At 40.5% G+C, this 26,772-nt stretch overlaps 1 protein-coding gene across 5 annotated transcripts in view; it reads left to right on the top strand.

Annotated features, from left to right (window-relative positions):
- Positions 1-26,772, top strand: part of RBBP5 (RB binding protein 5, histone lysine methyltransferase complex subunit) — a 39,339-nt gene that overhangs the window by 2,103 nt on the left and 10,464 nt on the right. For 4 of the 5 annotated variants that reach the window (XM_055333951.1, XM_055333950.1, XM_055333952.1 and 1 more), the window contains 9 exons: positions 10,345-10,370; positions 11,213-11,385; positions 19,938-20,078; positions 20,838-21,000; positions 23,580-23,689; positions 24,736-24,855; positions 24,944-25,097; positions 25,191-25,262; positions 25,873-25,990. In XM_055333951.1, the coding sequence (XP_055189926.1) occupies positions 11,243-11,385; positions 19,938-20,078; positions 20,838-21,000; positions 23,580-23,689; positions 24,736-24,855; positions 24,944-25,097; positions 25,191-25,262; positions 25,873-25,990 (1,021 nt within the window). In that variant the 5' untranslated portion in view covers positions 10,345-10,370; positions 11,213-11,242. Of the gene's footprint in view, positions 1-10,344; positions 10,371-11,212; positions 11,386-19,937; positions 20,079-20,837; positions 21,001-23,579; positions 23,690-24,735; positions 24,856-24,943; positions 25,098-25,190; positions 25,263-25,872; positions 25,991-26,772 lie in introns of those variants that run through there. The other variant, XM_055333953.1, reaches the window with a different exon arrangement.

The raw sequence follows: 26,772 nt of genomic DNA on the forward strand, positions 1-26,772 counted from the left end.
CAGAGAGAGAGAGAGAGAGAGAGTCAGAGACACAGGCAGAGGGAGAAGCAGGCTCCACGCACCGGGAGCCCGACGCGGGACTCGATCCCGGGTCTCCAGGATCGCGCCCCGGGCCAAAGGCAGGCGCCAAACCGCTGCGCCACCCAGGGATCCCGTGATAATAAGTTAAGAGTTACATAGTACTTATGGGCTAGGCATATTTTTGAAAGGTTCCATGTATTTACCTACATAGAAGTGGAGGAGGATACACGACGTGCCCTCAGAAGCCAGTTGTAGAGCACTGGAGGCTGAGAGCTGACAAAGGGCTGCTCTGGATAGTCCTTAGGCAGCTTGGCACCCCCCCTTGGTGGCTTGAGCGGAAGCTAGAGGCAGAGTGGAGGCCAAAGGTCCACCCTTCAGGATGGAGGAAAGGTGATAGATAGGCTGGTACATTGAAAGAAATAGTTATGGGAAAGGTTTTTCTTGAATGACACAGAAGATTCTTGAGGGTGAAACTTACGAATATTTATCATTGGAAAGTTAGACAATTTATATATATTTTTAAAGATATTATTTGAGCGTGTGTGTGCCCCTGTGAATGGGGGAGGGGCAGAGGGAGGAAGAACACACAGACTCTACACCGAGTATGGAGCCTGACTTGGGGGCTTGATCCCTCCATCCTGAGATCATGACCTGAACCAAAATCAAGAGTCAGATACTTTTTTTTTTTTTTAAGAGTTTATTTATTTATTCATGAGAGACACAGAGAGAGGTGCAGAGACACAGGCAGAGGGAAAAGCAGGCTCCATGCAGGCAGCCTGATGTGGGACTCCATCCTGGAACTGGGATCACGCCCTGAGCCAAAGGCAGAGGTTTAACCGCTGAGCCCCCCAGGCATCCCAGATTTGAACTTATTTCTTTTTAATTTTATTTATTTATTCATAGGCAGAGAGGCAGAGACACAGAGAGAGGGAGAAGCAGGCTCTATGCAGGGAGCCCTATGTGGGACTCGATCCCGGGTCTCCAGGATCACACCCCAGGCTGCAGGCGGCCCCAAACCGCTGAGCCACCGGGGCTGCCCAAGAGTCAGATACTTAACTGACTGAACCATCGAGGTGCACCCCAGGAAAGTTAGACAATTTAAAAGAATGCTGGACCCAGGAGATCTGCATTTCTATGGAAGTGACTGAGTTTTAATTGCAGATAAAAAGCATGAAGGAACAGAAATGATGTGATTGTGGGAGCATGCACACGAAAGGATATCTGGCTGGATAAAGGAAAGGAATGATAATGTGTTCTTTTTTTTTTTTTTTTTTTTTAAACAAATCTTTTTTTTTAAATTTTTATTTATTTATGATAGTCACACACAGAGAGAGAGAGGCAGAGACACAGGCAGAGGGAGAAGCAGGCTCCATGCACCGGGAGCCCGACGTGGGACTCGATCCCGGGTCTCCAGGATCACGCCCTGGGCCAAAGGCAGGCGCTAAACCGCTGCACCACCCAGGGATCCCATGATAATGTGTTCTTAATGTGAACACTCAAGATACTAATCTTCTGCAGTCACCTTTAAGCCCTTGCTGTGTAGCTGACAGTATGCATCTGAGATACAAAGTTAAGAAAGTTTTTCAAAACTATTTTTACTACAACTCACAATAAGAAATCTTTTTTATTTTCCGTTTTCTTTAGAGAGGGAGAGAGACAGAAGGAGAGGGGAGGGAGGGGCAGAGAGAATCTTAGGCTCCTTTGCCCAGTGCTGAGCCCAGCCAAGATTGTAAAAATGAGTCCACTAGAAAGTGTTTGTAACACTATGTGGAATGTGAAGAGTAAAAAAGTTTCCTGCTTCATTGGATTGTGAGCCCAGCCCACAAGCTCACCATGGGATTGTGACCTGAACTGAAATCAGGAATTGGATGTTCAGCTGACTGAGCCACCCAAGTTGCCTAAGAAATCTGTTTTCTTTCTTTTTAAAGATTTATTTATTTACTCACGAGAGACACAGAGAGAGGGGCAGAGACACAGGCAAAGGGAGAGGCAGGCTTCTTGCAGGGAACCCGATGTGGGACTCCGTGGTCACGCCCTGAGCGCGTGACCCCTGAGCCGAAAGCAGACACTCAACTGCTGAGCCACCCAGGCATCCCAAGAAATCTTATTTTCAATCACAACCCATCATATATACAAATATATATAACTAAGTTTTTCAAAATTATACTTAATCCCTGTTATGCTCAGTGTCCTCTGATGTCTTCTAATCTATTAAAAAACTTGTGGCTCGGGATCCCTGGGTGGCGCAGCGGTTTGGCGCCTGCCTTTGGCTCAGGGCGCGATCCTGGAGACCCGGGATCGAATCCCACATCGGGCTCCCGGTGCATGGAGCCTGCTTCTCCCTCTGCCTGTGTCTCTGCCTCTCTCTCTCTCCTCTCTCTCTGTGTGACTATCATAAAGAAATAAATTTAAAAAAAATTTAAAAAAACTTGTGGCTCACTAAATTGATTTATCTATTTATGGTGGATTGGACCCTACTGTTTGAAAAACACCGAAGTAAGATACAGCCTTTGCCCTGAATAAATACGTAGAACTAAGAGGAGTGAGGCATAAATAATTGTGTATAATACGGACCCATAATAAGTGAATACATTATGGGAGTTCAGCTGAAAACAATTTATTCTGCATCATTGAGGTTGGCAGTAGAATTTAGGGATAATTTTACAGAGGAAGCGTCGTTTAACCCAGACAGTACAGTTAAAGTAGGGTTTTTCCAGAGGGTCAAGTCAGGGGAGGTACTTAGCAGTGCAGAGAATAGTTGGGACAAATGTTCTGAGGCATGACAGTGTGGTATGTTCAAGAAATGGTTAGTAGTCTACAGCTGGTGCTCAGGGTGGGTTATGTGAGGTTCTAAAGTAGGTGCTGATGGGAAGTTAGCCAAACATGCCGTGGAAAATACTGCTTGGGGCCAGAATGAAATCACTTCATAAAATTATACTTAGAAGTTTGGTATATTGTTGGGTGAGGAAGATTTTTAAGCAGTTAAGTGAGAGGTGACAGGTCTTAGAAAGTTGGCTGTGGCAGTTTTGTGAGGGAAGCGAGACCGGAGCCCAGGACCTGTAGTAATTATGATAGTGAAGGCATTGGGTGAGGGTGGGATCTACCATCTAGACACCTGCAAGTTGCATTTCTCTAAAAGAAATGCCACCGACTGTGTCCTCACTTGTTAGATTGAGGAAACAGAATGGAAACTGCTGCTCTGCACCTAACCATTACAACAGGGAAGAGTTGGTTGGAATCGAAAATAACAGGACCATTGAATGGGGAAAAGATCTGTGCTGTGGTTTGAGAGCTTATGATGATCAGGTCTTCAAGGAGGTGGATGTTCAGCAGTGTAGAGAACAGACATTATTCCAGGTCATGTGAGCAGGAGGAAGAAGGCTAGAAAAGGCTTGGATGGCTGAAGGGGGGAGGGGGGCACACGGCCCATGGTGCACAGCTAAGGGGGTGGGGGTGGGGGTGGGGCACAGGGTTTTAAGAATGGTGTCAGGAAAGCTAATGTAATGTAATGAAATATGTAATAAAGCCAGCAAGATTGTAAAAATGAGTCCACTAGAAAGTGTTTGTAACACTATGTGGAATGTGAAGAGTAAAAAGGTTTCCTGCTTGATTGGACTGAATGGTGCAATACCAAATTTATTCATTTAACACTCAGCAAATACCTTTTGTGGGCCTACGGTAGGCTTTATAGGCAAAGAGGTGGCGGGATGCTTGACTTCTAATTTTTCTTTTATCTTCTCTGAGAGAAGGGATGGTTTTTTTGGAACAAATAAAGTGAACACTGGTTGTTGCCAAGAAAACCCCTCAGAAGGTAGAGATTCTAGGTCACTTACTCCTTTTTATTTAATTTAATTAATTGATTAATTAATTTTCTTACTTCTTTTGATTGACTTGTATTTCTTGGCCTTGAGATTCGGAGAGAGAAAGGAAGATGTACTGAAGGAAAACAGATGGACACATTTTGATTTTCAGTAAAGGGTGTGTGATGTTTTACAGATAACCTTGAGGTCAAATTCCAGCAAGATTCTGGAGGCTTTTTAGTGTAGTTATAGTTAAGAGTGTGGTATCTGGATCAGGTTCCAGTTTTGCCACTTTTTAACTGTGTGAGCAGTTCCCTCCTTGGGAAGTGACTTTGTAGCCTAACTTTGTTCATCTGTGAAATGGGTTGTAATAGTGTCACTGAGCCAATGGGTGTTTGCCCCTTGATGAGTCACAGATCCACCAGGTAGTTGGTGCACAAAGGAAACTTTATTTGCAGCAAATAAGATCATGGGAAGTAACTTCCAAAGCTGTCTCTCTGAGTGAGTGTGAATGGATTCCTTCTATTTAGGGTTAGGATGAATATTTAGTTGGGAGGCCTTGTCCTCACTGGTATAGGTGAGCTCCAGGCCACACAGGCGCCTTAAGGAAACATGCTTTTATCCGTATATTGTTATGTAAATGAGGTTTGTGCTCCTCCTTAGGAGATTTTAGTATTATAATGAGGTAAAGGTATTAGGAGGTCCCTCTGAGGTCCCTGTGCACCAGCTGGAGTCCAGGGTTACGCTCAAACTGGTCCGGGCTGGGTGGTCTGGACCCTGTTGTTACAGGGGTGGTTTCAGTATCCATTTGCCTGAGTGAAGAGATCAAAGGGGAAAGAAAAGAGCTTAAGGAAAAATGTGGGACAAAGGTTGGTGAGTACAAGCAGGTGGGCAGTAGACATCAGGTCTTGGGGTCTAGCGGGTGACAGCAGTGGTCACTGAATAGTGAAGTGAGAGGACTGAATGAGAATTCTATAGAAAAGACCTTCGTACAGAGTCTGACACATAAACTCTCAGTAAGTAGCTAATCATAAATGCAGGTTTGCGCACTTCAGAGAAATGGTGAGCCCACTTGAGATTGAGTCTGGAAAGCTCATTGTGGTTCTTTCATTTCTTGCTTTTCAAAGAACAGATATAGCACGTATTTATCACAGCAGTGCAAACAGTTCACATGCATACAGATAAAAACTTTCTCCTGTTCCCCAAAAGGTACTGTCTAGAGTTTATCCTTTTTATTCCTTGCTCACGCAAGCATTTAAACCAGTTTATTAGGGCTTTGTTTTTGCTTTTTTCCAGAAATAGAACCTTTTTATACACATTACTTGAAACTTGCTTTCTTCACTTAACACTATAGGATGCTATTCCTACACATTAGGAGATAATAGATGGTAGATTTTAATGCATTCATGTAGATACACATTCATTATATATAATTTTAACATTTTTAAAATGTATATGCTTTTTTAAAAAAGTGATCTTTTCTTCTTCTCCTCCTTTTTGTTGATAATCCCGCATATTTCCTCCCATATTTTTCTCTGTGCTTATATATACTTGTGTGTGTATGTGTGTGCACATCAAGTTTTCCCATCCCAGAATGCAGATTGTCTTTTCATTTGTTTAGATTTTATGGCCTTATCTAAGATTTTATAGTTTTCTTCATACATGTCTTTTGTCCTCCTTATTAGCTTTTTCCTTAAATATTTTATATGTTTGTAGCCATTGTGAATGGAGTTTTTCCTTGTATTTCTATTTTTGGATACTAATTGCTAACGTAATCCCTGCACCCAACATGTGGCTGGAACTCATGACACTGAGATCAAGAGTTGCACGCTCTCCTGACTGAGCCAGCCAGGAGCCCCTTTCCTATTTTCTTATTAAGTTAAATAATTTTCTTATTAGAGCCTCTTGTGTTTTCTGGGTATTCAGTGATAGCAAAAGAGTGATTGGTTTATCTCCTTATATTCAATGGTTAAACCAGCTATCATTTTATTATTCCATTGGCTGGAGCCACAAAGATGGTATTAACTAATATTTATTGGCTAATATATATTATATATGATGTATATAAAGCCTTCCTCGTTGCTTAATATTAAAAACATTAATTAATGGTTTTAATTGAAATGGCTTTAACGGGCAGCCCACGTGGCTCAGAGGTTTAGCGCCGCCTTCAGCCCAGGGTATGATCCTGGAGACCTGGGAGTCCCGCATCTTGCTCCCTGCATGGAGCCTGCTTCTCCCTCTGCCTGTGTGTCTCTCTGCCTGTCTCTGTGTCTCTCATGAATAAATATATAAAATCTTAAAAAAAAAATGTAATGGTTTTAATATTTCACCTTTTGGAATGATAATCGTGATTTGTTAGAATGTATCATTTATTGTAGTCTTCTGTTCCTTTTAATAGAAATGATTATGGAGTTTTAGTAAATGTGTTTTTAGCTTCTGCTGATAGGATTGTGGCTGTTACAAACATTCTTGACTAAGGATGTACATTGTGCCATGAAGGTATGTTAGGAGTGCCCTTGCCATAACCACGTTCTTTGTTTTTTCTGCTGTACTGTAATGCCTTCTTACATGGTACAATAACAAAATCCAGATGCTTTGTGTTTAGAAATTGGGTATAATTGTATATATTGTTAGAAGTTACTTTTCAGGGCAGCCCCGGTGGCGCAGCGGTTTGGCGCCGCCTGCAGCCCGGGGTGTGATCCTGGAGACCCGGGATCGAGTCCCACATCGGGCTTCCTGCATGGAGCCTGCTTCTCCCTCTGCCTGTGTTTCTGCCTCTCTCTCTCGCTCTCTCTGAATGAATGAATAAATAAAAATCTAAAAAAAAAAAGTTACTTTTCAAGTCTGTAGAATGTAAGGGTAAAATATCATGTACACTTTATGTTAAGAAAATTCTTATTTTCTTTTTTGTGTTGTCTCTGATGTTTTGGTGTCAGTTATGTTGGCTTTATAAGAAACTATATTTTTTTCTGCTCAGAATAGCTTGAATAACATAGTAATTGCTGCTTGAATCTCAAGGAGATTGAATCTTAGGAGAAACTGCTCACAGGATCTTTATGGGCCTATTCCCCTCCCCCTCTTTTAATGGTTTGTCTTTAACAACCATTCATTGTGTTTTTTACTGATTGATCCAGTCAAGGATTTTTCTTCTGTAATCAGTTTTGGAAATGTTTTGCTATAGAAGTCACTCATGTTTTTTGTATCAGGTGTATCATGAAGTGAAATTTCTGACAAGGGTTTTATTTCTCTTTGGCATCCACATCTTTGGGTATCTTTTCTTTTCCCCTGTATGGTTTTTAAAATCTCAGAAATCTAATTGTCACATAAAATGGTAGATGGTAGCAAGATGGAGAATATAAATGATTTTGAACATTTTCTGAGGAAGGGGCCTTGTGTTTTTGTAATTCTGCTTGACGGCAATCCTGCTCAGGCCCTCCAACAAAACTGTTCTAGATTAGCCTAGTCTGTTTTTTTTTTTTTAAGATTTTATTTATTTATTCATGACACACACACACACACACACACACACACACACAGGCAGAGGCAGGCAGAGGCAGAGGGAGAAGCAGGCTCCATGCAGGGAGCCAGATGTGGGACTCGATCCTGGGACTCCAGGATCACGCCCTGGGCAGAAAGCAGGTGCTAAACCGCTGAGCCACCCAGGCATCCCCTAGTCTAGTCTTTTTTATATTTCACTTTCTCTTTGTTCTCCTTTAAGCACCTTATTGTAATTCTATTAACTAGCATGATTAACTCGCAAAAAAGAAAAGCCCATCATAAAAACAAATCAGAAATACAAGGGATAGTCTGTGTTGAGAGGTAGTCATACATTTAAATGGTCCATGGATTCTAGACTAGCTCAGAATCTTCTATGTGACTTTACTTATCTCAACACAGCATATCACACTGTGCTCCTTTCCCAGTATTTTCTGTTTTCACATTGTGGTTTTTTTGTTTGTTTTTTAAATTTTTGGATAAATGCTTTTTTTTTGTTCCTTAATCGTGTGAATATAGATCTGTCTTACTGATTTGGAAAGATGTGTAAGCCAAATTACTGATGATACAAGTCACATTGTATGCATAATGTGGCTTAGTGGTGTAGCGCCACCTTCGGCCCTGGGCGTGATCCTGGAGATCGGGATGGAGCCTGCTTCTCCCTCTGCCTGCCTGTCTGTCTCTCTAATAAATAAATAAAATATTAAAAAAAATACAACTGTAAATATATGAATGCTTATATAAATACATGCTTCTATATTTGCTTATACAAATAGGCATATAGAAATACATGGAATATTTAACCTTGGTGAGTGGGTTGCACAAACGATTTTTTAATTACACATTTCTGTATTACATGTATTACTTCAGTAACTTGACAAAAGTTCTTTCAAAAACCTTTTTTTTTTTTTAAGATTTTATTTATTTATTCATGAGAGACACAGGGAGAGGTGCAGAGACACAGGCAGAGGGAAAAGCAGGCTCCCTGCGGGGGAGCCCGAAGCCCAACTCAATCCCAGGACCCTGGGATCACGCCCTGAGCCAAAGGCAGACACTCAACCGCTGAGCTATCCAAGAGTCCCCCAAAACCTTTCTTGATATGGTTTCAGCATTTCAGGTCCTTCTTTCATAATTGAATGCAGTCAGCCACTCTAAGTCTGGTTCACATTAGATAAATCAAGATAATTACCTTTTGGGGACATTTACCTTTAGTTTCATCTTTCTCTTTTTTTTTTTTTTTTTTTTTTAGTTTCATCTTTCTTTTAGTGTTCTTTACTGTAGGGCTGGTGCTTTTTGATTACTTCTTATGTTTTCACTGTGGTTTTTCTTTTTTTCTTCCTTTCATTTTAAGTAATCTCTACAACCAACAAGGAGCTCAAACTCCCAACCCCGAGATCAGGAGTTGCATGCTCTTCCAAGTGAGTCAGCCAGGCATCCTTCACTCTTTAGTTTTCTTTTTTTTTTTTTTTTTAATTTTTATTTATGATAGTCACACAGAGAGAGAGAGAGAGAGAGAGAGAGAGAGGCAGAGACACAGGCTGAGGGAGAAGCAGGCTCCATGCACCGGGAGCCCAACGTGGGATTCGATCCCGGGTCTCCAGGATCGCGCCCTGGGCCAAAGGCAGGCGCCAAATCGCTGCGCCACCCAGGGATCCCCACTCTTTAGTTTTCAATTAATTTTTATAAAGGACAGAATGTCACATAAAACTGGTTTTCAGACTTTTTCTTTAAAGTAGACTTTTTTTAAGATTTTTTTAAAATTTTTATTTATTTATGATAGTCACACACGCACAGAGAGAGAGAGAGAGAGAGAGAGAGAGAGAGGCAGAGACATAGGCAGAGGGAGAAGCAGGCTCCATGCACCAGGAGCCTGACGTGGGATTCGATCCCGGGTCTCCAGGATCGCGCCCTGGGCCAAAGGCAGGCGCTAAATCTCTGCGCCACCCAGGGATCCCTTTTTTTAAGATTTAATTTATTTATTCATGAGAGACAGAGGCAGGCAGAGAGACAGGCAAAGGGAGAAACAGTCTTCATGCAGGGAGCCTGATGCAGGACTCGATCCCAAAACTCCAGGATCATACCCTGGGCCAAAGGCAGGTGCTAAACTGCTGAGCCACCCAGGGATCCCTAGACTTCTTTTTTTTTTTTAAATGAAATCTGATTTGAGTGCCTTATGTGTGAAACAGCTTTCATGGACCTGTAGTTTTCATTATAAAGACCACTGTAGTAAAATACTTAGGTAATGTTATAAGTAAATCCTGACAAAGATAGTGTTGCTGCTGATGTGACAGTTCTGAGAAGTGGGCGGTATCATCATGCCATCATCTGCAGCTTGAAATGTTTGTGACTTGTGTGTGAACACCACATTTCATATAGGAAAAGCATTTAGGCGTGTTGACCCCCAACTGTCATTTGCTTAAGAAATTAATCTAGAGAATTGCATCAGTAATCAACTACCAGATGATGTGACAATGCACATGTCATTAATAGGAAGGTAGATGACCATGGCTGGTTGGCTGCTAATGAAGGTTTCAGAGAGTTCATCTGACTTATGATAGTTTGACAGATTGGATTTTTAAAAGTTTGTAATTCAGAATAACCAGCATAGCCCCGTTACCTGTTTATGTAAGTAACATTTTTATGAAAAATAACTTCTCTAAAACAAAAGAGTGGGAAGAAGAGCATTGTTTTATGAGTTGTCTTTTTAATGCATGGCCTAAGTAGAAGTTGGCAGAGTTCTTGCATCTGCTTTTGCATGCACTCTGTTACAATATCACTGCTGATGTGGCCTCAGGAGAACTCATCTGTAAACTTAGGAGGTAGGAGAGTAAAGAGGCAGATGCCATCTTGAAATGATAATGAAAATAGGTGTGCCCCCCTCCCCCCACCCCCAAGTCCCAGAGCTACCCCCTACTACCAAGCAGTTCCCCATCCACACTTTGCAGACCACTGCATCCACCAATTATGAGCTGGAGGATCCTTGGTATGTTGCACATGCTCCATGAATTCTTTCTTTGCTTTGTTGCAGAGTCCTTTGGGCAGAATTATCCAGAGGTAAGAGTATAGTATTACTGTGAATTTAGGAGTACGGTAACTTGATAGGTTTTGTGTTTGAATGGAAAATGTTGTTTGATCCCCCCCTCCTTTGACAACAGGAGCTTTAAGTATGATGATATACCTCTTTTGCTATAATATGGAATTCAGTATTGCATTTTGAGGAGAGAGGATATAGATAGACAATATTGGTGGAAAATCTCACCATAAGGTTGTAAATCTTAAAAATACTTTGAATAATCTTTCACAAACAGTACCATCACCTGTACATAGATTTTTTTTTCCTGTGTGTTTTTCTAGCTTTAGTTAGTGTTTTTGCATAGTAATAATGTGTATGCTCTAAATGTGCTTTACTTTTTTAAATGTAAAAATATCTTGTAATACTTGAAATATTTGTTGGTGTAACCATTCTGGTTATTTTAAATGGGTTGACATGAATATAAAATAATGTATTTAACTTTTCCTAATGTTGCACATACAGGTTGTTCTAGGGGTTTTGTTATAAATTATTTTTCTCATAATAAATCCCAAGACTATGATTACTGGGTCAGTGGGATGACTCTTAATGAATTCTGTTATATTTTGTCTAATTGCCCTCTACATTGAGTACAGTTATACTAGTAATGTATGGGATTAATCACATCTGTTTCCAGAAATTAGCTTTTATAAATATTTCCTCATTTAGGTTAGTTTAATAGGTGTAAAAACACAATAGAATTTCTTTTGGTACACATCATAATTTAAATTAAACAAAAGTGTCATAGATGATAGAGATCCTTTGAGAAATAATTTGGATATGTTGGTATTATTGTCTATATTCTCGTATTCATTTTAATTTTTAGGAGGCCGATGGAACTTTGGATTGTATCAGCATGGCCCTGACTTGCACCTTTAACAGGTGGGGCACGCTGCTTGCAGTTGGCTGTAATGATGGCCGAATTGTCATCTGGGATTTCTTGACAAGAGGCATTGCTAAAATAATTAGTGCACACATCCATCCAGTTTGTTCTTTATGGTAAGGAATTTTAACATTAATATGTTTAATATGAGTTGAATCGGGGATGAATGGTGACTCTATAATTGCCAATCTCATTGTACTAGATTTTAATACTTAGAGTTTTAAGTGTTCAGTCTTTAGTAGTACAATTTCTCATAGCATATGTAGACCTTGAATCCGTGTTATCCTTGAAGTACCTCTGTGGGAGAGAAATTGAGTGTACTTGTAGATTTATATCAGGCTCTGTCTGAGAATATTGCAGTACTGAAATGAGATATTTACAGATTGCTGCTGTAGTAGTATTTGTGATATTGACTTTTCATTTAGAAAAGAAAGTCTTGATTAGGGAAGCTAATCCCTAATTAGCTTGGAAGGGAAGCTTGGAAGTCTTCTACTTCAGCTTTGTCCAGGTTCCTGAATTCCAGCAGTTTTAATGATCATGAGCATGTCTGTTCCTTCACTGAATTATAGTTGAGGCTTTTTATCAAATAATGAGCTAAAATCTAGTTTAACATAAATTCCCATTGATTTCTTTCTTCCTCTTTGGGACTGCTGTATTCAGAAATTTTAGGACACCTTTTCTTCTAAATGAACTTGGGGCCAAAAAAAGGACCTAATCAAATTTAGGTTAAAAAGAAAAAAAGAGGGGGATCCCTGGGTGGCTCAGCGGTTTAGCGCCTGCCTTTGGCCCAGGGTGTGATCGTGGAGTCCTGGGATCGAGTCCCTCATCGGGCTCCCTGCGAGGAGCCTGCTTCTCCCTCTGCCTGTCTCTGCCTCTCTCTCTCTCTCTCTCTCTCTCTGTCTCTCATGACTAAATAAATAAAATCTTTAAAAAAAAGAGAAAGATTTTATTTATATGTTTATTTTAGAGTGAGCGAGCAAGTGTGCAAGTGTGTGAACTGGGGAAGGAGCACTGTAGGGAGAGAGGGACAAGCAGACTCTGCAGACTCGGGTCGAGCATGAATCTGATGTAGGGCTTGATCTCATGACCTCGAGATCATGACCTGAGCCGAAATCAAGAGTAAGATGCTCAACTGACTGAGTCACCCAGGCACCCCATAATCTGATCTGGATTTATGAAATTAACATATTTCCTTTTGTGTAAATGGAAATGGCAGCTATATTGTAATGGCAGCTATTGTAGATTGGGAGGAGGCCTGAATCCCAGTAGGTTTGGCTGCTAATGAACTCTCTTTGGCCAAAACTTGTCCCTAATATGAGAGTACCAGCCTGGAAGATCCCTTAGGGTTTTTCCATCTCCTTTGCTTTTTTTTTTTTTTTTTTTTAACTGTTCTTGCAGTAAAGATTTAAATAAACCTGTATGTTTTTAATAGCTTTATTAAAATATATGTAATTCACATACTATACAATTCACTCAGTGTATAGTTCACTGGTTTTTATAGATTTAGAGTTGTGCAACCTCATCACAATCTTAATATTCCTACCTGTTAAAAATACACAATTTATTTTTATTGTTAAATAATATGTAATCATTTAGAATATTATGGAAAATACACCAAAGCAAAAAGAACAACTGGTATCTCCCATAATCCCACTACCCAAGTATTATTACTGTAAAGATTTTAGTATGTTTCTATATATAGTTTTTAAAGAGCAGAATTTGTAATTGTGCTCTATTTTATTTTTTTAAAGATTTTATTCATTGAGAGAGCAAAGGGAGGGGAAGAGGTAGAGGGAGAAGCACACTCCTTGCTGAGCAGGGAGGCCAACTCAGGGTTTGAACCCAGGACCCCAAGATCGCAACCCAAACCGTAGGCAGACGCTTAACTAACTGAGCCACCCAGGTGCCCCTTTATTCTGTTTTACTTTATTTTTTTTTATTTAAAATTTTTTTTTAAATTTATTTATTTATGATAGTCACAGAGAGAGAGAGAGAGAGAGAGAGAGAAAGAGAGGCAGAGACACAGGCAGAGAGAGAAGCAGGCTCCATGCACCGGGAGCCCGATGTGGGATTCGATCCCGGTCTCCAGGATCACGCCCTGGGCCAAAGGCAGGCGCCAAACCGCTGCGCCACCCAGGGATCCCTTTTCTGTTTTTTAGTTTGCTTTTTTTCTCCCTAACACTGGATAGTTTCCTGTTTACATAGTGTCTTTTTTTTTTTTTAAGATTTTATTTATTTATTTGAGAGAACAGAGAGAGAGAGAGCACGAATGCTGAGCAGGGAGCCTGAATTGGGGCTCGATCCCAGGGCCCAGAGATCATGACCTGAGCCAAAGGCAGACGCCTAACTGACTGAGCCACTGGACACCCTCTGCTTGCATAACCTCTAAAACTTTATGGCTCTTTATCTTCTCATAGATGAACCATCATTTACTTAACAGTTTATGCTAGTTTCTCTGCTACATGTTTAATGAATATCTTTGTGAATAAACTTATATATTCATTCATTTCAGCAAACATGAATTACATAGTAGGTGCAAGTACTGAAGCTTTATGGTTCCTGTACAAGAACTGTGTTTTTAGATTTAGTGGAGGTGATGATTCATGTACTGGAGAACAGTAGTATGGAAAGGCTTTGTAGGTGAGATAATTTCTAACCTCAAACGTGTATGTAGATGTTTACCAATTGTATTCTACACAGAGGACACTGCACAGGCAAAGGTACATCAGCTTTAAGACCACGATCAGATGGGGAACTGCAGGTAGTTCAAGATAGATGGATTGTGGTGTAGGAGATGTGATATGGCAAGAGTCAGTGAACTGAGATCCTCATGGCAGGTGATGAGCTTTTAATTTTTTTTAAAAAAAACCTTTAGAACAGCATGTGGAAAAGAGATTGACGGAATGAAGATAAGGGAAATGCAGAGATCTCCGCTAGAGATGATGAGCACAGTTGCAGCAGGAATGGGGCTGAGCAGTACAGATAGGAGAGAGGGTAGAGAAAGAAGAGTCCTAGTCATTAGTCAGATAAGCAGTCTGAGCAAAGTGCAGAAGTTATGATGATCCTCAGATTTCTGGGTTGGATGAAGATACTGATACAAACTTGAGGGGGAAATGGTAAGTTTGAGATCATGGTTGCATCTTTCTTATTCTGTTGCAAAAATTTGTTTTATAAAAATAAAATAAAAAAAAATTTGTTTTATGAGTATCTTCCTTGTGAGACGGTAAGTGCTGATTTATGAACTTTGCCGCTTTCCTGCTATATTCTCAGCCTCTAGTTTTTGTATTTGTGTTTGTTTTTTCCCCAGCTTCTAATTTGTGCCTGCTCATTTAGTTTGGAATTGTTGGGTATATTGTTATTATATTCTATTATTATATATTTTTTCAGTGGGAGAACCCCTCTTAGTTTTCACTTATTTCACTTAAAAAATTAGATTCCCTTTTTTTTTTTTTTTTAAGGATTTTGTTTATTTTGGGGGGGTCCCTGGGTGGCTCAGCGGTTTCACCTGCTTTCAGCCTAGGGCATGATTCTGGAGAGTAGGGATTGAGTCCCACATCGGGCTCCCTACATGGAGCCTGCTTCTCCCTCTGCCTGTGTCTCTGCCTCTCTTTCTCTCTCTCTTTCTCTCTGTGTCTCTCATGAATAAATAAATAAATAAAATCTTTAAAAAAAATTATTTATTTGAGAGAGAGAACCAGAGAGAGAGCATGAGTGAAGGGAGGGGCAGAGGCAGAAGCCGACTCCTCACTAAGCAGGGAGCCCGATCCGGCTTTAACTGACTGAGCCACCCAGGCACCCCATAGATTCTCTTCTATTTTAACAGAAATGCAAGCTTGCTATGGGAAAAAGAGAAAAGGATATTATAGCACAAGACGAACAAAATGGAATGATAGGTAACATTCTGTTCAGTTGAAAGAACAAAATGGAATGTAGGTAACATTCTGTTCAGTAGTCAGATGTTTCTCCCTCTGCTCCTCTACCCATCCCTTCTTAGGCACACTCAGCAGCCTTTTTTTCTCTCTCTATCTCTCTCAAATAAATAAGATCTTAAAAAAAAAGAAAAAGAAAAAAGCTCTCCCTTGTTTGTCCCCACTCCCAGTATGGTCTGGTTCCCTGTGTGCTTTCATTTTTTTTGTCCTTCTGGTGATTATTTTCGTATATCTAAACAACATGTATATGTTACTTTTTTGGTTTGTTAAGTTTGCTACTTATGATACATACTGTTACAGTGTATCCAAGTGTTAGCTCACCCTGTTACTCTCCTATCATTTGCGGAAATGGGTGGATTGCTGGCTTTTTGTTGTGAATCCTAACAGAAGGGCATCTTTATGCCTCATCTCTTATTAGATTCACATTCTCTAGAAGGATCCTGCAATTGCCTTTCTGAGGGGTAAGCATGACTGCAAGTGTTCTTGCAGTATGAGAGAGGTTCCAGAGTTCTTTGGTATGCAGACTTGAACTTCATCCCTTTATATTCGCTTCCTTATTTTACTCTTGCTTTTGCTCCTTGAATTCCAAGTCTGGAAATACATTCATCTTGTCTCTGATACAAATAATTGTTACTGTTTTTTGAGCACTCATGATGTATCAGGCATTGACTAGGAGTTTTATATATACTGATCTTAATTCTGTCAATAGTCTTCTGCTAGGTAGGTAATATTGCTCCTATGTTGTAGGTGAGGAAATTGAAGCTCGGAAGGGTGTATAACTTGCCCAAGATCTCACAGATAAAAGGTGGTAATGTCTAGGCTTCAGCATAAGTCTGACTCTTGATCCTACCTTCTTAACCATGGAGATAGACTACCAGCTAAGTTCCTCAGTAGCAACTTCTCTTCATTGTAAAATTTGGGTAAATACTGGTTGTGGTTTTCCTCCTCCCTTCTGTTTTTCTTTTTTCTTTTCTTTTTTTTTTTATATCTTATTTATTTATTCATAGAGACGAGAGAGAGAGAGGGGGGGGTGGGGGTGGGGCAGAGACACAGGCAGAGGGAGAAGCAGGCTCTATGCAGGGAGCCTGATGTGGGACTTGATCCCGGGTCTCCAGGATCACACCCCGGGCTGCAGGCGATGCTAAACCGCTGCGCCACTGGAGCTGCCCCATGTTTTTCTTTTTTCTTTTTAAAATTTTATTTATTTATTTTTGTCCCTCCCCCCCCCCCGCCTTCATGTGGCTTTCTTGAACATTTTTTAGAATTTCACTTTATCTGTAATAGTCCCCCTTATCTGTGGTTTCCTTTTTTGTGGTTTCAGTTACCTGTGGTCAACCACAGTTAGGCAGCAGATGATTCTGAGATACTGTCAGAAGGCCAGTAGTAGCCTAATGCTGTGTCATGATACCTACGTCTTTCCCCATGCTTCTTGTCCTCAACATAGGGATTTTATCATCTTGTACTATCACAAGAGGAGTGAGTGCACTGAAAGATTTTGAGAGGGAGACCACATTCACATAACATTGATTACAGTATTTATAATTCTGTTTTATTACCACTCATTGTTAATTTATGCCTAACGTAAATTAAACTTTATAATAGGTATGTTAGCTACAGGAAAACACAGTCTACTTGGCATTAGATACTATGGTGGCTTTAGGAATCCATTGGGGGCTCCTAGTATCCTCCATGGATAAGAGAGCTACTCTATTGTATTTTTGAGGGTATTTGTATAACTTTTCAGTGGTTACTAGGTATTATATTCTATAACACCTAACTAATTGCAGTCTACAAGTGTTGACATCTTACCAATTCAAGTGAAGTGTAGAAACCTTACCTCCATTTATTCTCCTTCATATATAATTGTCTTAGATATTTCCTCTGTATACACTCAGACCCACCACGTAAGACAGTGTTCTAATTTTTGGTTTAAGTGTCAAAACTAAAGGGAAAAAAACCCTGATCTTCTCTTCCTATATTTTTATTCTTTTCATTGTTCTTTTTCCCTCATGTTCTAAGATTCTTCCTTTTATCATTTCCTTTCCATTTAGAGAACTTCCTTGAATCAGTTTTTGATGGTAGATCTTCTGGCCAAATGTCTTGATTCACTTTTTTATACCTGAAGGATATTTTTGCTGATCATAGAATTTGAGTTATTCCATCTTCCAGGTCACTGATTCTTTCCTCTTTTTTCTTCATTGGCTGCTGAACCTGTCTATTGGGTTTCTTATTTTAGTTCTGTGTTTCATTTCTAAAATTCCCATTTCTGGTCTTCTCTGTATCTTTTTCTTTGCTAAGACTTTTGTTTATTTTATTTTTCACTTATTTCAAGCATTTTCATAATTGCTTATGGAAACTTATTTATGATGACTGCATTAAAATCCTTGTCAAATAATTCTAACATCAATGTTATCTCAGTGTATTTTCTCTTTCAAGTTGCGATGATTTTTGTTCTTGAATTTTTTTTTAATATAAATTCAGTTTGCTAACATACACTATAACACCCAGTGTTCATCTCATCATTTGCTGCCCTTAATGCCTATTACTCTGTTGCCCCATCCCCCATGGGGTAACCTCCCCTTCAGCAACCCTTTGTTTCCCAAAGTTAGGAGTCTCTCATGGTTTGTCTTCTAGTTTTGGATTGATAGTGATTTTCTTTTGAAACTTCTCTTCTGGGATACCTGAGTGGCTCAGCAGTTGGGCGCCTGCCTTCAGCTTGGGGCATGATCCTGGAGTCCCAGGATTGAGTCCCGCATCAGGCTTCCTGAATGGAGCCTGCTTCTCCCTCTGCCTGTGTCTCTGCCTCTCTCTGTGTCTCTCTCATGACTAAATAAATAAAATCTTTTTTGTTGTTGTTGTTTTAAGATTTTATTCATTTATTCATGAGAGACCCACACAGAGAGGGAGAGAGGCAGAGGGAGAAGCAGGCTCCACGCAGGGAGCCCGACGTGGGACTCGTCCTAAGTCTCCAGGATTAGGCCCTGACCAAAGGCAGCGCTAAACCGCTGAGCCACCCAGGCTGCCCAATAAATAAAATCTTTAAAAAAAAAATACAACACTTGTTTTGGATAGACAGTGATTTTCTTTTGAAAACTAACATTTTGGGATCCCTGGGTGGCGCAGTGGTTTAGTGCCTGCCTTTGGCCCAGGGCACGATCCTGGAGACCTGGGATCGAATCCCACGTCAGGCTCCCAGTGCATGGAGCCTGCTTCTCCCTCTGCCTGTGTCTCTGCCTCTCTCTCTCTCTCTCTCTGTGTGTGTGTGTGTGTGTGTGCCTATCATAAATAAATAAAATAAAATTAAAAAAAAGGAAAACTAACATTTTGGGTGTTGTGCTGTGAGACTGTGGTGCTTTTTTAAATCTTGTGTTTTAGCTGGCCTCCTCTGACACTGTGCCAGCAAAGAAGAGAGGGTGCCATCTTGTTAATTGCCAGATGGGTGGAAAGTCCAGGCTTCTTACTTGGCTTCATTATGTTAGGTGGGGTTGGAAGTTCAGGCTCCCCACTGACCGCCTAGGCTGATACCATCCTGGCTGGAAGGGTAGAAGTGCCTTGTTCCTGTTCTCCATGTGGGCTCCACTAACACTGCAGTGGGAGTCCTCATTACAGACTGGTGGGTATGAACATCTGGCTGCCCACTGAGCTTTCTTTGACAGTAGTGCAGTTAGTGGGGAAAGGTGCCTTTCTATAAATAGGCAATAGTGAAGTTCTAGACTCTATTTAGACTTTGTTGATTGGGATGAAGGTGGAACTGCACTTTTTTCCACATTGGTTGCTAGAGTATAGTAATTATTACCAAAAAGTTTTCTGTCTCTGTGAGCTGTCCTTTCCTGATCCTGTGGCTAGTGAAAGCAGGCTTGTCTTGAGGCTTTATTTGTGTGAGCCTGTTGGTGTAACTGGACTGTTGGCTTCTCCATCATTCAGTCTGGGATGTATAAGGCAAAAAGAAAATCCTGTGTAATCTCTAGCCAGTCTGTCCTTGCTCTGCCCTCCAGAGTTTTTTTTGTGTTTATGTATGTTGTTCAGAGTCTTTAGCTATACTTAGCAGGAGGAATTAATTCCTTTCTTAGTTATTTTATTTTTGTTTTGCTTTGTTTTTAAAGATTTTATTTATTTATTCATGAGAGACACACACAGAGAGAGGCACAGGCAGAGGGAGAAAAGCAGGCTCCATGAAGGGATCCTGATGCGGCACTCGATCCCGGGACTCCAGGATCATGCCCTGAGCCGAAGGCAGGCGCTAAACCGCTGAGCCACCCAGGGATCCCCCCCTTTTTTAGTTATTTTAAATAACAGGTACTAATTTTTCTTGTTTTGTTTACACTGTGATGGTGCTATTTCTGGGACAACCTTCAGAAAGCTCAGATACTGCCTGCCGACCCCAGTTGTTGCATCAACATTTAAGGGCTAGCAGATTGTAGGCTTTTTTTTTTTTTTGGATTGTAGACTCTTCTTAATGTTTGAATCTTTTATTCCTGGGGCCACTTGTAGTATTATCTTGAACTATTAAGAGCTTTTATTACTACATACAAAAATGTCATGAAAACATTCTTTTATTTACTGTTTAGTTGGAAAAGCTTGTGGATTTGAGTATATGTAAAAAAAAAAAAGAAGAAAAAGAAATAGTGTTGATACCTGCAACAAGGGCAGGATGTGCATCTCATGTATTTTTATCCATAAGAGTGGTACAGTGTACTTTAACTTAGGATATGTACTCATTTACCTCTTTTTTTTTTCAGCTGGAGTCGAGATGGTCATAAGCTCGTGAGTGCTTCCACTGATAACATAGTGTCACAATGGGATGTTCTTTCAGGCGACTGCGACCAGAGGTTTCGGTTCCCTTCACCCATCCTTAAAGTCCAGTACCATCCACGAGATCAGTATGTTTCACTGGCACTGTTCTTTCCTGGGGCAGGGTCTGATTCTTTGTGGCCTAGCTCCAGGCTCATGACAAGTTCAGTTTAAGGTTTAGGAGGCAAAGCACACATCTATTCAAATCTTCTACATAAAATAATGTTTCTCTTTAGGTTGGCTTTACCGAATAGATTTTAAGGAGAGTGTTACACACCATTCCATTACCCAGACGTAACTGTCTTCATTTCTCTTGGCTCTTTAGTAGTCACGCTCTCTTTAAGCATAATGTTTATTATCTAGTGCGTTCATAAAGCACATTATATACATATAAGATGTACATAAGTAATGTATTTTTGCATCATTTTATTTTATTTTAAAGATTTTATTTATTCATGAGAGACAGAGCGAGGCAGAGACACAGGCATGCTGGGAGCCCGATGTGGGACTCGATCCTGGGATGCTCAACCACTGAGCCACCCAGGCATCCCTTTACATCATTTTAGTTAGCATTTTGCCTTTTTACTTTATTGCATACATATTTCTACTGGCTTGCTACTTCGTATTTATTTTTTATGATTACATTTTGTTTTGTTACGCTAGGATCCGGTAGCTATATTCAATCGTTTCCCTGTTATTAGACATTTGGATTTTAGGCTTTCTACTGTTTAAAATTTGCTTGGGCCGGGATAGGTGATGGAGATAGCAACAGATCAGGGAAAAGGGCAAGAGAATCAGCCTTTTGATACCAAAGCAACAGCCAATGTATTATTCATATTTTTAAACAGGAACAAGGTTCTCGTGTGTCCCATGAAATCTGCTCCTGTCATGTTGACCCTTTCAGATTCCAAGCATGTTGTTCTGCCGGTAGATGACGACTCCGATTTGAACGTGGTTGCATCTTTTGATAGAAGAGGGGAATATATCTATACAGGAAATGCAAAAGGCAAGGTAAGCCTGCAAGCAGAGCAATAGGCATCAGTCATCCTGTGCAATGGCTTATTTTGTGTTTACTTACTTGTTCTGCTTTCTTTGAAATATCTTTTATCCCTGGACTAAACCTGTGTCCTACCTGTGGCAAATGTGACCTATTTTTTCTCACATGCCTTCATAATAGTTTTTTTGATTGATTTATTAAAAAAAATTTTTTTTTAAAGATTTTATTTGACAGCATGCACAAGCAATGGGAGAGGGAGAGGGAGAAGCAGGCGCAGGCTCCCCCTGCCAAGCAGTGAGCCAGCCATGGGACTCTGGGATCATGACCTGAGCTAAAGACAGATGCTTAACCGACTGAGCCACCCAGGCGCCCTGTTCTTTTTTTTTTTTTTTAAAGATTTAATTTATTCATGAGAGAGACAGCGAGAGAGAGAGAGAGAGGCAGAGACATACAGGCTCCCCGCAAGGAGCCTGATGCAGGACTTGATCCCAGACCCCAGGATCACTCCCTGAACTGAAGGCAGGTGCTCACCCACTGAGCCACCCTGTTGTTCTTATTTAGAGTGATCAGAGACTACTGGGCTTAGAAAGGGTGGAGGGGCCTTTTGCTAATAAGGAAGGGCCATTACTCATTTATAAAATTTAAAAGTCATAGTATAAAATGGAATACATCTGATCAGAATGTCTTAATGCCTAGTTCTGTAAATATTTAAAATTCAGGCCAGCTTAACCTGTAGTTTTGTAGAGTAAGAAGTTAGGTTAGCTGAGGGATCCCTGGGTGGCGCAGCGGTTTAGCGCCTGCTTTTGGCCCAGGGCGCGATCCTGGAGACCTGGGATCGAATCCCACGTCGGGCTCCCGGTGCATGGAGCCTGCTTCTCCCTCTGCCTGTGTCTTATTTATTTATTTATTTATTTATTTATTTATTACTTATTTATTTTAGGGAGAGTATATGTGCATGTGCAAGCCAAGGGGTCAGGTGGAGTGGTAGGGCCAGAGGGAGAAGGAGAGCATGAAAAAGGGAGTAAAGCAGACTGCTGAGTGTGGGAATCGACGCTGGGCTTTATCTCAGGACCTTGAGATCATGACCTGAGCTGAAACCAAGAGTTGTACACTTAGCCAGCTGAGCCACCCAGGTACTCTTCTAAGGTCCCTTTTAAGCTTAGAGTTTGTAGTTCCATTAGGCAGTTTGATTTTTTTTTTTTTTTAATGGTGATTGGAGCATATAGGCTAGTATAATTGCTTGGCTATCTTAGAAAGTGGCCATTTTTGGAAATTGTGGTAAAATACACAACAAAAAGTCTATGGTCTAACCATCTTTTTCTTTTTTTTTTTTTTTTTTTTAAGATTTTATTTATTTATTCATGAGAGACACAGAGAAGCAGAGACACAGGCAGAGGGGGAAGCAGGCTCCATGCAGGGAGCTTGATGCGGTACTCGATCCTGGGACTCCAGGATCACGCCCTGGGCCGAAGGCAGGTGCTAAACCGCTGAGCCACCCAGGGATCCCCCATCTTTTTCTTTTTAAGATTTTATTGAGAGAGAGTGAGGGAGACCGAAAGAGAGAGAGAGAGAGAGAGAGAGAGGCAGGGAGGGAGGGAGGGAGGGAGGGAGGGAGGGAGGGAGGGGACAAGCAGGGGGAGGGGCAGAGGCAGCCTTCCCTTGGAGCAGGGAGCCTGATGCCGGGCTCCATCCCAGGTCCCTGGGATCATGATCTGAGCCAAAAGCAGATGCTTAACCAACTGAGCCACCCAGGAACCCTGTCTTAAGCATTCTTAAGTGCATAGTTTAGTAGTATTGAGTACATTCACATTGTGTACCTATCACTACCATGTGTCTCCAGAATTGTTTTCATCTTATGAAACTAAAACTCTGTACTTGTTAAGAGGGAACCTCCTATTCCTTGCTCCTTCCCACCTCTTGGCGGCAACCAGCATCCAGCATTCTTTCTGTGTGTATAAATTTGGCTACCCTAGGTACTTCATGTAAGTGGACTCATACAATATCTATCTTTTTGTGACTGGTTTATGTCACTTAGCCTGATGTCCTGAAGATTCCTTCATGCACAGCATGTGCCAGAATTTCCCTCCTTTTCACAGCTGAATATATTCCACTGTAGTCATTTACCCCCTTTTATCCACTCATCTGTTGATGGTACTTGGGTTGCTTCCACCTTTTGACTATTGTGAATAACACTAAACGTTGTAGTTTTTTTAAAGATTTTATTTATTTGAGAGAGCGATAGAGTGCACAAGTGAGCATAAGCAGGGGCTGAGGACAGCTGGAAAGAAGACTCCCCTCTGAGTGGGGAGCCTGATGCAGGGCTTTGGGATCATGACCTGAGCCAAAGGCAGACGCTTAACTGACTGAGCTACCCAGGAACTCCTAGACATTGTATTTTTAGAGTAGATTAAAGAGATGGTCCTTTATTTGAAGAATTAAAAGGTAATTAATCAGGTTGAATCAATTAATCAGGTTGAATATATGAGGTGTTTATATTTTTACCCAGTCTCTGCTCAGCTTTAGAAATGGAAGCCAGATCTAATTACTGTAAGTTATCAAAATACTTAATTTTTTTTTTTCCTTTGAACTTTAGATTTTGGTCCTAAAAACAGATTCTCAGGATCTTGTTGCTTCCTTCAGAGTAACAACTGGAACAAGCAATACCACAGCTATTAAGTCCATAGAATTTGCCCGGAAGGGGAGGTGAGACCTTGTCTTTTTAGGGACAGTTTTAAAAGTGAGTAGAATGCAAAAATACATTGAGATTCACAGTTTTTGTGTATATTATACTTAAATCTTTAAGAAAGTTTACTTAAAAATAACTAGAAACTGTCAGTATTTGATTCTTAAGTTCATACAATTTTATTGCATTGAACCAGCAGTCACGTCCTCTTTTCTGGCAATTACTAGGCAGTTCCTTTACAGAAAAGATATCTGGGTGGTATGTGCTTAGAAATAAAATGTCTGGCATATATATGTACTGGGTAAAGATGAGCTATTTTAGTAATCAGAACTGAGGTCCCAGAATTCACATAATTAAACATACACTCTATTTACACAAAACGTATGTACTCTTTTGCTTTCAGATGTTTTTCTGATAAGTATGGTTGCCCAGCTAGAAGTAGATAGGTCAACAGAAATGAGAAGAATTAGGTTGTCAGTGTCAGGAAGGCAGGTAACAGTCCTCTTATCTTGTATAGGAGCACCCACGTGTACTTAGAGGACATTCATGTTCAAAGTTCTCTTGAATTAAGAAAAGCCTAGTGAAATCTGTAGGAAGGTAGTGAAATGACATTTTGGACAGATTTCCAATGTAACAGTAGAAAGTTTAACATTTTAAAACGACATATTTAGTTTATCAACTCGTTAGAAAGAATATGTCATGTATAAAATGGGCCAAAGAAATGAAGTACTCACTGTACGTCTTACTACGTAAGTTTGTGAATTCAGCAAGCTGGTTTCATTTTGGAGATCTTGAATTTCAATCAAATACTAAAGATTAAAAAAATACTGAAGATCAGTTTGTGTATATAGGGTTCAGGGATACACAGAAAGTATAGAATATGTTTTCACTTCAGCTTCTATTTCGCTTTGGAAGGTGACAAGTAAATACATAAGTAAGCTAGCCTGTCACTGAGTCTTCTCAGTGGAGTAGTTAGTTCTGTGGTACTGTTCTAAATAAGAGGTAGAAAATGTTAACAGAAACTGATTTCTGACCTCTTGTGTTAATGTCTTTATCCCTCCTCTAGTTGCTTTTTAATTAACACAGCAGATCGAATAATCCGAGTTTATGATGGCAGAGAAATCTTAACTTGTGGAAGAGATGGAGAGCCTGAACCCATGCAGAAGTTACAGGACTTGGTAAATAGGTATGTATCACCACCTAGGAGAATGCAGGGGAGTTCATGAGCTGAACTCAGCTTCTGGTTCTCCTTGGGTCCTCTCTTTGTCCTTTAGGACCCCGTGGAAGAAATGTTGTTTCTCTGGGGATGGGGAATATATCGTGGCTGGTTCAGCTCGGCAGCATGCCTTGTACATCTGGGAGAAGAGCATTGGCAACCTGGTGAAGATTCTCCATGGGACAAGAGGAGAACTCCTCTTGGATGTAGCTGTAAGTAGGAGAGGTTGCCCTTGTGACTGATGTGAAACATGTAATCTCGGATCCATTCTTAGAGCTGATTTTTCTTTCCTTCCTTGCATTTAGTGGCATCCTGTTCGACCCATCATAGCATCCATTTCAAGTGGAGTGGTATCTATCTGGGCACAAAATCAAGTAGTAAGTATTTTTCTGGTTTAATTGGCTTAGAAGGTAAATATCCTTTGTTTATAGCGGAGAGCCTTATAGATAGTAAGCTAAAAATGATCTGTTTAATTTCTTTTGCATGTGATTCTTGTAACCTAATTAAATTGATTCAGTTTTGCTTTATTTTGATGGGAAGATCTTGGTCCAAAGCTTGATTTGCTACCTCTGTCTTCAGGGAGAAGGTCTGGGGTACTTTGTTATATTTTTCTGTTCCCCGAGAGAGTTTTCTTTTGCTTTTATTTTCAGCTCAGTCTCTGTTTTAGATCTTATTTTTATTTTGAACACCTTTAATCATGTTCATAACCGTGTACTCCTAAGAAAAGGTAACATTTCACCTGATAAATACATCTTAAAAAGATTAAAGATGGCAGTCCTCATGAAACTATAGTTAATAACTTGGAACATTTAATATCTAAATACTTTAAGACAGTAAAACCTATAGGTACCTGATTTTTATTATTTGCCAAATAAAACCTCAGAGTTGAGTCTTCAGTGCTCTGATCTGTCATTTAAGTGAGTAATGGCTGGCTTACACACTGTTGTTTCTCACATGGTTAAGTAGTATATTTCATTTGTGGCTTAGGAAAATTGGAGTGCGTTTGCACCAGATTTCAAGGAGCTGGATGAAAATGTGGAATATGAGGAAAGGGAATCAGAGTTTGATATTGAAGATGAAGATAAGAGTGAGCCTGAGCAGACAGGTAATATTTCTGGACTGCAGTTTCTTTTCTTCAAGCCTACACGGTTTTGACAGTGTTCTGAGAGTCTCTGCGTACAGTGGGCATTTTTACTAGGGTTCAGCAGCTCTTTTGCCTTTTCTCTGTGTTTCCTCATGAATTGTAGATGGTCAGCTGGCCGTGCTGGGTGCTCAGTCTATATCAGGTATGGCAGTACGATGAAGGTAAACAGCACAGCTCTGGAGTCCGACTGCCTTGGGCAAAATGCTTATTCTCCAAACCTGATTTTCCTTATCTGTAAAACAGGGTTGTGGGGAATAAATGAGAGAATTTCTGTAAGGCTCTCAGTGTAGTGCTTAGGCCAGGGTAAGCATTCAAATGTTATTTTTGATTATGAGTGTGATAATGATCATTGTTTATTTGATTTTTAAGTAAACTCTGTGCCCATTGTGGGGCTCGAACTCATGACCCCAAGATCAAGAGTCATCTGCTCTACCAACTAGGCCATCCAGGTGCCCCTCATTGTTATTTTTGAATCTTGTTTTCTGAACGACTTAGATAGGAAGCTCCTTTAGAATAAAGATTTGGCTTTTCAATCCCCATGGTTGTCTAACACAGGGCTTTAGTTATTTATTCTTAAAGATTTTATTTATTTATTCATAGAGACACACACACAGAGAGAGAGAGAGAGAGAGAGAGAGAGAGAGAGGGGCAGAGACACAGGCAGAGGGAAAAGCAGGCACCATACAGAGAGCCTGATGTGGGATTTGATCCAGGGTCTCCAGGATCACACCCTGGGCTGCCCT

Source organism: Nyctereutes procyonoides, unplaced genomic scaffold, assembly GCF_905146905.1.
Source record: "Nyctereutes procyonoides isolate TBG_1078 unplaced genomic scaffold, NYPRO_anot_genome, whole genome shotgun sequence".
Classification (NCBI taxonomy): Eukaryota; Metazoa; Chordata; class Mammalia; order Carnivora; family Canidae; genus Nyctereutes; species Nyctereutes procyonoides.